The sequence below is a fragment of the Rhinolophus sinicus genome, chromosome 16 (genome assembly GCF_057876585.1).
Source record: "Rhinolophus sinicus isolate RSI-liver-muscle chromosome 16, RSI-T2T, whole genome shotgun sequence".
Classification (NCBI taxonomy): domain Eukaryota; kingdom Metazoa; phylum Chordata; class Mammalia; order Chiroptera; family Rhinolophidae; genus Rhinolophus; species Rhinolophus sinicus.
In genome coordinates this window covers 1509878-1525191 of record NC_142516.1, presented here as the reverse complement: position 1 = coordinate 1525191, position 15314 = coordinate 1509878, and the positions used below count along the sequence as shown (strand labels likewise).

Below are 15314 nucleotides of genomic sequence, written 5' to 3'. Positions count from 1 at the left end.
CAGCCCATGGAGGACTGGTGCTGTGGCCAGGGCCTGAGCTTCGCTCGGTGCTCAACACCCTTCAGAAACGCTTGAGGGGCCATGGGGAGTGGCCTCGGGGTCCTGGGAGGCTGCTGCCACTGTCTCATCAGCGCTGGTGGACAGGGGCTGCAGAGTGGGGATGCTCCCAGAAAGGGGTGAGGGTGAGCGAGCTGCAGTGTGGGGCAGGCATGGCCGGGCCGGGGCTGCGTGCAGGCTGCAGCGGCTTCCCCAGCCCCAGCCCCTCTTTGGTCACCACACTGCAGTCCCTAGGTGATCAAAGCCTGTCTGGCCTGGCTGTGTGGGGGCACTCATCTGGGGGCCAGAGTCAGGGCCAATGTCCTCAGGTCCCGAGCTGAGCTCTCCCCGCACCCTGTATGTATGCCTGTGCCCTGCCGGCCTCGAGGCTGCTGGAGGTCAAGGTGTTAGGCACAGAGCACCCCCTGCTGGAGAAGCCTCCAGAAGCCTGCGTCTGGACCAAGGCAGACTGGATGGTGGGTCAGCCTTGTCCAGCCCCAGGGAGACCCTTTGCTCGAACTTGCACTTTGTGGGGTGCCAGGGCTGGGGTGCTCCCAGCAGCTTTCCTCTGAATGCCAGCAACTTCCACTTCTGTCTGCCCCGCCTTCTGGGGCCCGGGCTGGCCAATCAGAACGCAGCCACCTGGGACCTTCCCCTGCTGGAGAAGTGGCCAGGCCCCTGGAGTGAAGCAGTCAGGAGGAAGCACAGGCTTCCCTCCCAGGCTTCACCCTCCCTGGGCCTGCCGGCTGCAGGCATACCTCCCACCACCCCCTGAATCGGGTGGCCCAGTCTGGCTGGCGTCCAGCGGTGAGGGTGCCCCCTCAGGACCCTGAGGTAGGCTGGGAAGATACTGCGGCTCTGCTCAGGGCTTCTGGGGCAGGGAGCTGGTCCTGGAGCAAATATCTCAAGGACACCAAGTGGCCTCCTCTCTCCTGCTCTGTTCCCTTCACAGCCACTGGCACCTGCCTGTGCATTTCAGTGGCACCAGCAGCAGGGTGGCAGGTGTGGGACCTGTGTGTTTTAGGCTAGAAAGGCAGGGAACGGCCAAAGGTCCCAAGGACCATCCACCGAGTTGCTGTTTTCCTTCAATGCCTTGGCTGTTGCTGGGCCGGGTGGGGTGGCCAGGTGCAGCACAAGTGAGAGAAACGCCTCAAGGACCAGGCCTGCTGCCACCTGTACCTCTGGGAGCGCAGTCTAGCTCCTGGGGGCTGAAGGCTCTGTCTGAGGTGGCCGGGCCAGGATTTCCGACCCCACCCCCCAGAGGGGTGCAACCACCACATGGCTGCTCCCGGCTTTGGCCTCGCCCTGGAGAGAGCGGTTTGCCGCCTGCTGGTAGAAGGGAACAGCACTGGGTGGTCCCAACATAGGTAGTCCCCTTGTCAGAGAGTTCACGTGATAGTCCCCGAGCGTGTGGTCTAGAGCAGGCCTGAGAGTCTGGGAGATGGGAGAGGAGCCCAGGACCTGAGCGCCTGGAGCAGGCACTGAGGCAGCATGTCGGCCGGCCCTGGGAGACCACCGCCCCTCCCAGTGTGCCTGGGCCTGTGCTCCGTAGGTGTCCACGGTCCCCCTCCCCGGCAGTCACCCTCCCCGGCAGTGTCACTGAGCCGGACTCAGAGCAGCCGGCCCTGGAAAGCTGCTGGGTGACTGTTGCATCACCGGTTGGCCACCGGAAGGAAAGGAGGGGACAGGACTGGGACGTGAGTGGGTGCTGAGTCGGGGAATGAGGAAGTCTGGCACAGCACAGGGTGGTGTGCAGGTTGGAGGGTCACTTGCCAACGTGCTTCTGACCCCAGCCTGGGCACTGGCTGGCCAGGGGCTGGAGCGTCCCTCCCCACACCTGCAAGGGAGGTTGTGCCAGCGGGCAGCACCTGGCACAAACAGCTCCTGCAGCCCACACCCCTCTGGCTGGGAGGCAGCCCTCCTTGCCAGCTCCAGTTCCGTGGCATTCGGGGTGTCCAGGAGTAGGCAGAGGCACGAGGAGGGCCATGCACGGAGGACAGTGTTTTCTTAGTACCTGTCCGTGGAACATCTCCACACTGCGCCCCCACACTCACCCAGTGACTCAGGGAGAGAGCCCAGGAGGTCCGGGGGTGTGGGGGTGGGAGCAGAGCCCAGGAAAGGCTGGGGGGCCACCCGGGGAGCTGAGGGGAACAAGGTCACTGCACCACTGCTGCCTCCCTCTGTTGGTCGCCAAGAGGGGAGGGTGTGGGGTGAGGCTGCACAGCGGGACAAGTGCCTTGTGAGGCTCTGCCCAGGGCCCTGGCCGGCATCCCGATGGCAGGCCTGGGTCCTGGCTGGGACTGACCGCTCAACGAGCGGGTGTGCCTCCAGCTGCTGCCCCAGACTCCAGCCGCTCCTGCCGCCATGTCGGACTACGAGAATGAGGACGAGTGCTGGAGCGCCCTGGAGGGCTTCAGGGTGAAGCTCATCTCGACCATCGACCCCTCACGCATCACGCCCTACCTGCGGCAGTGCAAGGTCCTGAACCCTGAGGACGAAGAGCAGGTGCTCAGCGACCCCAGCCTGGTCACCCGCAAGAGGAAAGCGGGTCAGTGCACCCAGCCCCCACTGTCCCGTCTGCTTGGGGCCGGGCGCTCCATGCACAGCTGAGGCTGCTGGGAGAGCCAAGAGGTGGGCGGGCAGCACGTGGACCCCGCCCAGGACCGCGCCTGCGGGCTGTCTGCCTCCTGGACCCACTGCACCCTGAGGGCCCAGCCAGGCCTCTCTGGGTTGCAGGCGTGCTCCTGGACATGCTGCAGCGGACTGGCCATAAGGGCTATGTGGCCTTCCTCGAGAGCCTGGAGCTCTACTACCCGCAGCTCTACAGGAAGGTCACGGGCAAGGAGCCCGCTCGGGTCTTCTCCATGATCATAGGTGAGGACGAGACACCAGGCGTGGGGCAGGGCTTGGTGGGGTGGGGGTGGAGCCACACATTGGGGTGGGCGGGGATGGACTAGGGGGCGGGGCAGCATGGGGGGCACAGGGCCTGCATCAGGCGGACCTTACGGGGTGGGCATGGGGGCAGGGCTGGCAGGCCCCTACCTGTCTGGTCTCTGATGAGTGAGCAACGCATGGGAAGGGTACCGCGAGGAAGGTGGGTCTGGTCTTTGCTCCCATCCCCCTCTCTTCTAATACTGGTGGAAGGAGCAGAGGCTGGAGAAAAGGGGGACCCGTTCTCTGGAGGAGGGCACAGGTGGGAGGTGGGGGTGCACAGGCTCACTCAGTGTCCGGAGCCTGTCCTGCCCAGTAGACCCCTTGGCCCTTTAAAGCCACAGTGGCTGCCCTGAGAGGGCAGGGGCCTGCTGGTCCCAGCAAGAGTGAGGCAACCCTCTCCTGGCCTCACAGTCGAAATGAAAATTAGACAATGGGGGATGGGTGCTCGGCCCCCAAGCTGTCCTGTGTCCTGGGGGGGCAGGCACAGAGGTCAGGAGCGGAGTCAGAATCTCAGTCCATTTCCTGGGCTGGAGCAGCAACCACCTGGAATTACCCCCTGGAGCCACAAGCTGCAGGTCAAGTGCAGGAGCTCGGGAGGTGATGGCGCAGGTGGCCAGCCACCTGACGCCAGCCTGGTCCGCAGATGCGTCCGGGGAGTCGGGCCTGACGCAGCTGCTGATGAGCGAGGTCACGAAGCTGCAGAAGAAGGTGCAGGACCTGACAGCGCTGCTGAGCTCCAAGGACGACTTCATCAAGGAGCTGCGAGTCAAGGACAGCCTGCTGCGCAAGCACCAGGAGCGCGTGCAGCGCCTCAAGGAGGAGTGCGAGGTCTGCAGCCGCGAGCTCAAGCGCTGCAAGGACGAGAACTACGACCTGGCCATGCGCCTGGCCCGCCAGAGCGAGGAGAAGGGCGCCGCCCTCATGCGCACCCGCGACCTGCAGCTGGAGGTGCCCCCCCACCCCGCCCCGCCCCCGGCCCTGGTGGTGGGCCCTGCTGCCACGGGAAGGGCTGCCTGGCTGATGGGCTCGTCCTGCAGGTGGACCGGCTCAGGCACAGCCTCATGAAGGCAGAGGACGACTGCAAAGTGGAACGCAAGCACACGCTGAAGCTGCGGCACGCCATGGAGCAGCGGCCCAGCCAGGAGCTGCTGTGGGAGCTGCAGCAGGAGAAGGCCCAGCTGCAGGCCCGGGTGCAGGAGCTGGAGGCCTCTGCCCAGGTAGGGCCTGGCACGGCGGGGCGGGCCTCGCCAGCCAGGCCTCGCCCAGCCCTGCCCTGCTGCCCTGTCCCTGTCCACCAACAGGCGGGGAAGCTGGACAAGAGCAGCCCCTACATCCAGGTGCTGGAGGAGGACTGGCGGCAGGCACTGCGGGACCAGCAGGAGCAGACGAACACCATCTTCTCCTTGCGCAAAGATCTGCGCCGCGGCGAGGCTCTGCATGCCCGGGTACGCGGCTGGGACAGGGCACACAGGGCCTGGAATGGGGGTGCTCGACGTTCAGCCCCACACCCCTACTTCCTGGAGGCATAGGGGCGCAAACTTGTCACCCCAGTCCTTGCACACTCTCCCCCAGGGTGGTCAGGGCGACCTTTGGTCTGGAAGGCCAGGGCTGGCGGGGTCCTAGCGGCGCGCGGCCTCCAGAACAGGGGCCAAGGGTGGCGGGGCTAGCTGCCATCTCCCGCAGTGCATGGAGGAGAGGGAGATGTTCGAACTGCAGTGCCTGGCTCTGCGGAAGGACTCCAAGATGTACAAGGAACGTATGGAGGCCATCCTGCAGCAGATGGAGGAGGTCGCCATCGAGCGGGACCAGGTAGGCGCCTCGCCACCCCCGTGTGGCAGGCCAGGGCCAAGGAGGGGCCGTTCCCACACCCGGACGACAGCCAACACAATGCCCAGCCCTTGGGGAGGGGCAGTTGTCAAAGTGGTTTTTAAGTAATGGAGTTAATTCGGCCTCCTACCTCGGCCTCAGCCCACTGCCAGGAAATCCACCTTCCACCTTCTGCTGGACTTTCCAGGCTTTTTCAGTGTTCATATAGTTTCGTTTTTGTTTTACAAAAATGCTAGCTATCTGTCTTGTGCAGATAACTTTTTTAACTTAAAAACCTGCGGGCACCTTGGCTGGCTGCCTGCTTGTGGACGGGACGCAGCGTGCAAGCATCGGGCTGCACCCTGCATCACCTTCTGTCACATCGCAGGGTCATGTAGTCAGGCACAGTTGGTGCTTCAGTGACACTGTGTCCTGGCAATGTGTCAGGAGCCTTAAACCATAGATTCCTGTCTACCCAGTAATTCCACTTCTAGAAACGTCTCTCCTGGGAATAACAGCAAAGCGGAGAGGGCCTGGCTCGGAGGTGCTTATCTCGAGGCCGCACACAATAGTGAGAAGTGGGAAGCACCCGTGAAGTGAGCTAGCCGGAGCAGGGCGCCCCCCTCGCTGGCACCTGGCCGAGCCTTGCAGGCAGGCAGGCATGTGGAGAGCTTTTACTGTCACCTGGGCAGGTGCCAGGTGTGCGAGGGAGGCTGGGACTGGACCGGCAGGTGAGCGGTTGTCTCTGGTTGGTCGTCAGTGGAAGCAGGCACCAAACGTAGGGAACTTCTGTTATTAGTTGAGTCCTGGCTGTTGGGGGCTGACCATTACCGGGGACATGGCTGGGCTTCCCAGGTTGTTACCAGAGATGGCAGGCTGTCTGCCTACAATTCTGAGTGGCAGCCGCACCTCCTGGGCTGGTCACTGTAGATAACGGCTGGTGGCTCAGGTCGTGGGTCCGAGTCTGTGCTCATACGTGGTCTGGCCGTGGGGCATCTATACATCCAGCCTCCCACATCTCAGGGGCCTGTGGGGAGGGCGTGATAACATGCAGTGCGTTCGTTTTAAAGAATCTCACACGGCCGTCAACAGTCATGGTATCAGGCCGCAGCCAAAACTTATAAACCCGTGTGTGGGGCACAAAGTGTGTGGCCTGTGCCCACGGCACATGGAGCTTGGGGAGACACAGGGCCAGCAGGGCCGATTCTGAAGGTTGAGTGTGTGGTGACTTACTCATCTTTGTCTTTTCTGAACTGCCCCCACTTTCCATCATGAGCCTCTGTTATGGTTACAATCCCCAAAGCCTAAGTTATGTCCATGGAGACAGACGAAAGAGGAAGAGGCTGGGCCGGCCTACCTGGTGCTGGAAGCTGGCTGTGGACGTTGCTAGAATTCTCGAATTCAGCGGCTGCGCTGAGGAGAACAAAAAGTGCCAGGGGGAGGGGGCCGGACACGCTGCGCAGGCCCCATGAGGATCTGCCCACAGGCCATCATGTCACGGGAGGAGCTGCACACCCAGTACGCCCGGAGCCTGCAGGACAAGGACGGCCTGCGCAAGAGGCTCCGGGAGCTGAGCGAGAAGGCGGACGAGCTGCAGCTACAGCTGTTCCAGCGCGAGGCCCAGCTGCTGGCCGTGGAGGGCAGGCTCAAGCAGCAGCAGCTGGAGACGCTTGCCCTGGTGCGCCACCCCGGGGAGCCCCCAAATAGCCTGGGTCCTGGCCTGGCCCCGCCACTGCTCTCCGATGGCCCTGGCAGGTCCCCAGGCCTTCCTGGTGGGGGGTATGAGCTGCAATGTAGCTCAGGGCCTGGCAGGCTGCTCTGGCTGTGCTGAGGGGTAAGGAGGGTTCTGGGCAGGGGCCTGGAGAGGGAGGCTGGCCTGTGACCCCTCACCATGCCCCACCCACTCCATGCCCGGGTGGCTCAGTTTGGGGGATCACCTGCTGACCAGCCCCTCTTCTGTGACCAGAGCTCCGACCTGGAGGACAGCTCACCCAGGAGCTCCCAGGAGGTGAGTGTGAGCCCTGGGTGGGCTCCCGGCCACAGCCTCTGTCAGAGCACAGCCCCCACACTTGTCCCTTGGAAGTTCCAGAAGCTCAGCTGCCCGCCGGTTCTGGTGAGCTGAGCCGTCACCTCTCCTCCCAGCGCTTGGCCAGGTGGAGGGAAGAACAGCTGGCACCGGCCAAGGCCTCTGTGTACTCAGGGCAGGACAGGCCTGGGCAGTGCCCAGCCCCTGGCCCTCGTGGCAGGGCCTTCTTGCCAGTTCCTGGCCTGGCTAGGCAGCAGAGGTCCCTGAGAAGCTTGTGCAGAGGGTGACAGCGATGGGAGGGCAGCGGGTTAGGCCTAGTCCCAGGACCGGCAGTGGTCTAACCAGCTGCCCTGTCTCTCTGGAAGCTCTCGCTCCCCCGGGACCTGGAGGAGGACACCCAGCTCTCAGACAAAGGTGAGGAGGGAGCTTGTGTGCCATGTGGTCTCCTTGTCGCCTTGAGTTGGTGCCAGTCCTGACCCTCGGCACATGCAGCCCTGTGTGGCTGGTGCTGCCTGCGGATGTGTGCTCTCGCCCTGTCCCACGGATACTCACAACTCCACTTTATCAAGGGGACCCAGAGGCTTGGAGGGATAAGTAACCCCACAGTCCTAGAGTGAGCAGACAAGAGTCCCAAACCCGGGGCCAAGTCTGCAGGGTCTGTGCCCCAGCTCTGGCCCTGAGATCACGTGCCTCCATTGGAGCCAGCCCTGGGCCCCAAGATTGCAAGGTTGGGGCATCCTGCCCTCCGCCAGCTTCCTCTGGAGCAGAGGAGGCAGCAGTAAGCCACGCCCAGGTGTGCCATACTCGGAAAGAGGGAACGGGAAAGAGGGAAAGGAGTTGACGTATGGTGACGGGGTGCTGGGGGCCTCAGGCGGTAGGGGCAGGTTCCCTCTGCCTGTCAGGAGACAGGACTGCGCAGGGGAGGCTGGGAGATGGCCCAGAAGAGGATCGCTCCGAAGGTGGGGGGGTCAGTGTCTGGGAGGAGCCCTCTGCTGGGCTCGAAAGGGGAGGGGAAAGAGGTGGGGCCACCGCAGAGGTTGCGTGGGAAGCCAGACAGATTTCCTCAACGTCAGGCCTGACCCCAGCTTCTAAAGGGGGGTAAAAGAGGAAGAAGGGGCACCAAATAGAAAGTGAGGGGTCGGGCTGTCTGCCACTGCCCAAGGACTTGAGCTTGAGGCCATTGAGCTCTCCCAAAGGGACAGGTAGGCAGGACCTGGCAGGCTGTGAGCCCAACCAGCCCAGGAGCCCCACCTCAGGGGTGGGGTGGGCCTTCCCAGGAGCCAAGGTGGCTTGAGGGTTGGAGGATGAAGAGGGGAAAGTGTCCGCTCCAGGGAGAGACCTGGGCCTGGGACTCTCCCACCATCATGTCGCCGAGACATGATAGAGTCCACAGTCTCCATCATGGCCAGTTTAGGGGACCCAGCCCCTCAAAGCACTTGCTACCCAAGAGGCCCAGCAGCCTGGAATGTTCTCCCAACCACTGCATTGCCCCAGCCCCCACCAAGGAGGGGTTGGGCCATTCTGCTCCAGAGGAGCAGAGGTTCATGGTGGGAGCAGAAGGCCTTCTGGGAGCGAGGACTGAGCCCCAGTCCCTGGTCTCCACAATGGGAGGCCTTGTGGTGTCCAAGTGAGGACCCAGGAGATGGTGCAGGACTGGCCCGGCAACATCAGGGGTGAGGAGGTGCAGGCGTCAGCCATGCCGAGCTTGGTCCCCACAGCTGGGCAGGACCCACAGGCACGACTGTCCTTTCCAGGAGGCCTGGCCGAGGAGGAGAGCCCGGAACAGCCCTTTGAAGCTCTGCAGAAGGATCAGCTTTCACTGACGCCCAACGTAAGGCATCCCTGGGGTGCCCTGGTGTGGCACCCGAGGCCCCTGGCCTCATTGTGAGAGGAGAGTGTTTCCTCCACCTGGACGCTGGGGTTGGGGGGGGGGGTGATTACAAGGGTCTTTGCCCGAGTTCTTGGGGTGCAGGGTTTGCAACATGAAGCTGAGCCCCCTGCCTTAGACAAAGCAGTGGGCAGAGGGGCGGCCAGAACAGGGCTGTGCTCAGGCGTGGCAGCCATGGGAAGCCTGTCTAATGTGCGGGCCATGCAGCCTTATGGGGTAACCTCGACTGCCTCGGGGTCCTGACAGCAAAGGGACCTCATTACACTGGAGTAGAGGAACACTGGCGTGGAGCCCAGCCGATGCGCTGCGCCTGTCTTGTCACGTGAAAGACAGGACCCATACCCTGCTCCCTTCACGGGGTGCATGCAGGACGCAGAGGACGAGCCTGTTCCCGTGCGGAGCTAGGGCTACGGGCTCCCTGAACTCCGTGCGCAGTCTTGGGGCAGGGTTGGGGGCCACGCAGACTCTGGCTAGAGCCTGAGCCCTCCCCGTCCTCCAGGACGCTGGCCTGAGCGGCGGGGAGCCCCCCGAAAAGGAGCGGCGGCGCCTCAAAGAGAGCTTTGAGAACTACCGCAGGTGGGCCCGCGTGGGCGCCGGGCGGGGAGAGGGTGCGGGTGGGCGGCCCCGCGTAGTCACTCTGCACACCTGGGCCACATCTGCGCCCTCGCTCTCCCGCAGGAAACGGGCTCTCCGGAAGATGCAGCACAGCTCGAGACAGGGGGAGGTGGACTGGGAGAACACCACCGGCAGCGACAACACCGACACCGAGGGCTCCTGACGGCCGGTCGTGTAGGAGGGAGCTGACCCGGGAACCCCGCGCGGGCGCCGCCCCGTTAGGCCGCTCTTTCTCGGCGTGCCCGTTTTTGCGCCGGCACACGCACTGGGACATCAGTCGGCGTGTTCGGCTTTTTTTATGTAATCCAGAGGCATACAGCAATGTTAGAAATGCAGTTAAATAAACGACCGCCGCGTCGGAAAGCCTCGCTCGAGCGCACCTTCCAACCCGCGTCCGCCAGCGCGCACCGCCCACCGCAGGGGGCAGCAGAGCGCGTGCCGCCTGCCCGCCGTGGGGTTCGAGGAGGGTCGTTTCCGCCGCTGCCCGCTTCCAAGATGGCGGCGGCGCGGCCTCAGCGGCGCCGGGCAAGACCTGGGCGGGGCGGTCAGGGCAGGCGGGAGGGATGCTGCGATCGGCGCTGGGCCGCGTGTCCACGCTGGTGAGCTGCGCGCGGCCCCGGGGGTCCGGCCTGAGGCAGTTGTGGGGGCGCAGAGCCCGCCCGGCGGCCGCAGGGAAAAGACAGGACTGGGGCTGGCGGCGCGCGAGCTCCGAGCCGGGGCCCGGGGCGGCGCACTACCAGCTCGTCTACACCTGCAAGGTGGGCACGCGGCGGGACCCGCACCGCACCTGTCCCTGGCGCTGGACGGCGCTGCGGCCAGAGTTGGCCCGGGCGCGAGGCAGGACCGCGTGGAGCGGGACCAAGTGGAAGGGTGGAGCTATCCCCAGACGCGGGGTTTCAGGCAGAGGAACAGAGCTACCCCTTGGGCGGCGGGGCCGCGCTAAGGGGTGGGGCTATCTTCGGGGGCGGGGCCTTTTCAGAGAGGGGTGGACCCATCAGTGGGGGGGCCTCCCAGGCCAGGTCCACGGGTTAGGTTGGATTTATACCTGGGGAGAAGCAGGTCCTTAGGGCGGGACTGGCCCTACTCTGAGGTGGAGCTAATCCTCAGAATGGGCGGGGCCTTCCTGGGAGGGGCGGGGCTAGGCACATAGCTTCACCTGCGCTGTGTCCACCAGGTCTGTGGGACCCGCTCCTGCAAGCAAATCTCCAAGCTGGCCTATCACCAGGGTGTGGTCATTGTGACCTGCCCTGGCTGCCAGAACCACCATATCATCGCAGACAACCTGGGCTGGTTCTCCGACCTGGATGGAAAGAGGTGAGGCCACCTGGGCAGGGTGAGAGGATGGAAGCCTGTATCCCTAGGGCTGATCTGGTGGGTCCTGGGTCAAGGGTCCCACCCAGCCTCCTTGGGGCACCCTCCCCCTAACGAGGTTTACAGAGTCTCCTTCTTCAGCCTTATCAATACAGGAGGTGCAGTTAAATTTGAATTTTAGATAAACTAATAACTTTTTGTTTAAGTATGCCTCAAGTATGGGCCGTGTTTTTATTTGCTACGTCTTCTGCCCCAGACCCGACCACTTTGGCCCTGCTTCACTGCCTGTCCTTTGCCCTCACTGACAGAGAGGACCCACTTACTTGTCAGGCCCACGGACCCACCCCACTCCGAGTCTGAGGAGGTCAGACTAAGTTGACTCTTAGCGCAATGACTTCCTTTCACTTTTTGTTCTCTTTCTTCACCCTACAAAGATTTCTTGCGTGCCTGCTATGGGTCAGGGATCATACATAGTGAGTCACTTCCTTGTCCGGTGCTGGTGCTGGCTGGTTGACCACACCAGGCTTGGGGGTGCATGTGAGGTGGTGTGGATGGGGCCCTGGGCCTGTAGGGTTGGCCTCACTCCTGTGTGGAGAGCAGTGGGGGCTGGTGGTCAGGAGCTTTGTGGCCAGGTGGCCCTGCACAGTTGAGTTTGGCTCCTGAGCTAGCACTCCCCCCCCGGGAATGGGATAGTAATAGCAGCTGCCTCAGGAGGCTCCACAAGGGCCCTGATGCCACTCCAGTGTGGGGACCCATGCTGCTGGCTCGAGCCTGGCCTGGCATGGCCTCAAGGGACCAAGTAGCCACACAGCCCCAAGTGTCATGGCGCCTCCCTCTCTCTCAGGAATGTTGAAGAAATCCTGGCAGCCAGAGGGGAGAAGGTGCACCGAGTGGCTGGTGACGGGGCCCTGGAGCTGGTTTTAGAGGCTCTGGGGCCCCCCAAATCCGCCACTGCTCCGGAAGGAGGTGAGGACCAGGATCCCACCCAGCCTGGCAAGACAGAACCCAGCTGAGCTGCCTTCTGCCCTCCAGGAGGCTTCGGCCCTAGACCTCTCAGCACTTGCCTGTTTTTGTCAATTAAATAGTTGTCACTTGCAGATGACGGGCCTGGGCTCTCCTGTTGTCCCTGGTTCTGGAGTCAGAAGGACGCACAGGCACCCCTCCTGATGCAGCTGCAGGGCCCCTGGCCCACCACTGTCTCCCTGCTCAGAGGAATCACGCTTGTACTTGCCTGCAGCAGGCCATGTCCGAGTGGGAAGGGGCTGGACCTGGAGTCTGAGCCCCTCCCAACTGGCTGTGTGGCCTTGGTCAGGTCACTTTGCCCCTCTGAACTTTTGCCTTCCCATCTGCAGCTGAAGGTGCTCATGGTGCGCCCTGATAGGCGTACGGACAGGAAGAGCAGAGTTGGGACAGGCGCAAGGTGGCTTAGTCGAGCCCCCAACGTCAGGCCCCCAATCTTGCTGGCTCTGGGGAGAGGCCTGGAAGGGATGCCAGTTAGCCACTGTTCTTCCCTGTGGGTCCCAGCCCTCTGGCCAGACACAGGGAGACCCCACAGCTCCTTCCCATGCCACCTGCCATGCCCTGGACGCAAACCAGGCTACTCACCGTGGCCACAGATGGCCCGGGCAGCCGTGGTGGTGAGGCGAGTGGGAGGCGGGCTGCCATGTGACGGGCGGTGGGTTGAGCGTGCCCTTCAGGGGCCCCCCACCCCTGGGGCGTGCGATTTGTCTCCCAGCCTTGTTTGACTGTCTTCTCAGGATGTTCCTGTGTTTATGAAAGGGTGTTTATTTCCAGAAGTGTTCTGGGCTGTGTGACCTTCAGCGCGAATCACCAGCCAGTCTTTCAGGTCCCTGCAGGATCTGAGCTCCTGGTCACCGCCCCGATTCGGCGCTCGGAGCTTCGGTTTTGTTCACTAGGCATTGGCAGCTTGTGCTTGCCTCGATTACCCCCTGTCCCGCCCTTGGCAAACAACCCTCTATTATTCCCACCCAGAGCTGCTGTGCCTTTTGCAGAGACTGTCACTCTGGAGCCTCCGTGGAGGCTCTGAGCCCATGCGGGGACCAGCTGGCACTGACACACAGGAGTGGGGGGCTGGGCTGTGGCCTGGCTGCCTCACTGCTCCCAGAGTTGGGACCAGCATTTGGGGAGGCCCAGGGAGCTGGCTGGACCTGTGAATGCCGAGCTGGACCTAGGAGGGTCACCCCGGAACCCTCCCTTCATGGATGGGGAAACTGAGGCCCCTGGTTTCGATGTGTGTGTTGACCATGTCTTTCATTTTTTGCATTCTTTTTTTTCTTTTTTTTTAAAGATTTTATTGGGGAAGGGGAACAGGACTTTATTGGGGAACAGTGTGTACTTCCAGGCCTTTTTTCCAAGTCAGTTGTTGTCCTTTCAATCTTAGTTGTGGAGGGCGCAGCTCAGCTCCAGGTCCAGCCGCCGTTGCTAGTTGCAGGGGGCACAGCCGACCATCCCTTGCGGGAGTCGAACCGGCAACCTTGTGGTTGAGAGAACGCACTCCAACCAACTGAGCCATCCGGGAGGCAGCTCAGCTCAAGGTGCCGTGTTCAATCTTAGTTGCAGGGGGCGGAGCCCACCATCCCTTGCGGGACTCGAACCAGCAACCTTGTGGTTGAGAGCCCACTGGCCCACGTGTGAATCGAACCGGGAGCCTTCGGAGTCAGGAGCACGGAGCTCTAACCGCCTGAGCCACCAGGCCAGCCCCCATTTTTTGCATTCTGATGCTCCTACCCTGCTGACCCTGGGAGACTGCCCCTCCTGGGTAGTCAGTCCCTAGAGAGTGACAGACATCGGTGAGCAGGCAGGCAGCAGACATACAGGGCAGCTCCTGTGCCCGCTTAGAGCCACTGACGGAGGTTGTTTGCACCAGCTAAGTCCTGGGCCTGCTGGCCCTGCCAGGCCTTCTGGTGCCAAGCACAGGACAGGCTCTTGTGTACGTCCCCCCAGCCCCCCATTTCCTGAGCCACCCCGTGCCTTCCCCTGTGGCCCCCATGGCCTGGCATCCTCCCTCCACCAGCCAGTAGCATCTGGGGGCTTGTGATGTCACAGGCCCATTGCACCTCCCTTGCTTAGGTGGCCCGTGGGTCCTGAGTGGGGACTCGGACTGGAAAGCCTGTCCTGGAGCATGAGTCTAGTTAGGACAAGACAGCACCTCCCAGGGTATAGGAGGCCCACGTAATCAACTCGCTGCCAAATGACCAACTGGTGCCATCGCAGCCCCGCCACACTCATGCTGCCCGCGGGTGTTGGCAGTTGGATAGCTAGGTCACCTTGGTGAGTGGGAGACCTGCCCAGGCCCACCTTACATGCCTGCCTGCTGTGTGGGTACTGGGGTGGCAGTGCCAGGCAGATGTCAGCTGGCTGCCTGGTCGTTTGGGGGCTTTCTGCTGGGTACTGACCATGCCAGAGATGGTTCCACCTGCGCCTACACTCTTCCATGCTCCTCCAGGCCCCTGACTGCCAGCCAGACTGCCAGCCCATGCCATGGTCTGTGTATGCTCCGACTCGGCCAGCTCTCCGTGCACAGAGCGAGAGACCAGGTGTGCTCTGTGGCCATGGCCTTGCTGGTGGGGGCCTCCCACCCTGCAGTCCTGAGAGGCTGGAGAGCAGTGACTGTCCTGTCCCAGTTTCCTCTGAGTCCAGGGGCCACACTCGGCCCCTCCTTGGCCCGCTGGACCTAGCGCCCGCAGCCATAGGTGTACCTGGGGACAGATGCTGTACCAGGTACAAGACTCGGGGCCTGCTCCTGCGGCCCTCAACCTGTGCCCACTGGTCCAGGCACCCCACCTCGTGAGGTCAGGGCCTCGGCAGGGCGATCCCCTCTGGACACTGCAGTGTCCCACACCTGTAGGACTTCCTGGCCACCACTTCTGGAGATGTCTGTTGTTCACCTCTCAGCCCACCAGAGAGTCTCCCCCCAGCTCCCACTGGACAGGCCCTCAGACTCTGCCCAGTGGATCTCTGTCCCCACACTCGGGGTCACCTGTCCTTCTCTGAACGCCAGGGAATCCCGATTGTCTGTCCTGGGTGTGGGCCCCTGAGCAGACCAAGGTGGGGGGTCTCAGCGTATGGTTGACTCCAGTCGGCCTGGCCTGACTGAGAGCCCAGACTTCAGGACCGGAAGGCAGGCAGCCAGCTGCCCTGCAGTTTCTATCAGCACTTGGTCAGAGCCCCATCATGAGTGGGGAGGCAGTGGGTTTCCAGCAGGGCGTTGGGTGCTTGTGGGGGTGGCCTTGCCAGCACATGCCCCAACTGCCTGCATCACTGGGTCCACTAGACATGAACCCCCTGTGGGGCACAAGCCCCAAGGCTGTCAGCTCCTCTGTGTGGCCGTCAGACCCAGATCCCTGTGGAATTGGTCTCCTGGGACAAAGCCTTCCAGGTGGGGGCAGAGGCAGGCTCAGCTCACAAGAGGCTATGTGCACATTTGTGGGGGGTGACAGGATAGGGAGGCCAAAGGCTTCACCTGCGCCCCACTGGGGTGGGCTGGCGGGTTCCAACCCGTGTCCCAGCATCAGAGCATTTGCCACAGTGATTCCTGTGTGGGGAACCACTGAACCCCAGCCTGAGTGTGGGGCACAGGCTTGGGAGGCACACGGTCTCCAACTGGCTGGGGGTGCCACTTAAACCCTGAACCCCAGCGTTCTCACTGATAACACAGCAGGGACCCCCAGCTCCCGA

The 15314-nt window shown here is 62.9% G+C and overlaps 2 protein-coding genes across 2 annotated transcripts; both read left to right on the top strand.

The window, feature by feature from the left end:
- The first annotated feature begins 730 nt into the window (after positions 1-730).
- On the top strand, positions 731-9673 carry CARD9 (caspase recruitment domain family member 9). The gene is made up of 13 exons (XM_019756764.3): positions 731-870; positions 2368-2584; positions 2773-2910; positions 3614-3918; positions 4008-4187; positions 4272-4415; positions 4654-4779; positions 6263-6454; positions 6743-6784; positions 7168-7216; positions 8557-8633; positions 9190-9266; positions 9369-9673. Exons 2-13 carry the CDS (start codon positions 2401-2403, stop codon positions 9466-9468), a joined length of 1614 nt encoding a protein of 537 aa, XP_019612323.3. The 5' UTR covers positions 731-870; positions 2368-2400; the 3' UTR covers positions 9469-9673.
- A 105-nt stretch (positions 9674-9778) lies between these two features.
- Positions 9779-11713, top strand: DNLZ (DNL-type zinc finger). Its single transcript, XM_019756765.3, has 3 exons — positions 9779-10063; positions 10480-10619; positions 11461-11713. The coding sequence occupies exons 1-3, from the start codon at positions 9869-9871 to the stop codon at positions 11627-11629; spliced, it is 504 nt and encodes a 167-aa protein (XP_019612324.2). The 5' UTR covers positions 9779-9868; the 3' UTR covers positions 11630-11713.
- The last annotated feature ends 3601 nt before the right edge of the window (positions 11714-15314 follow it).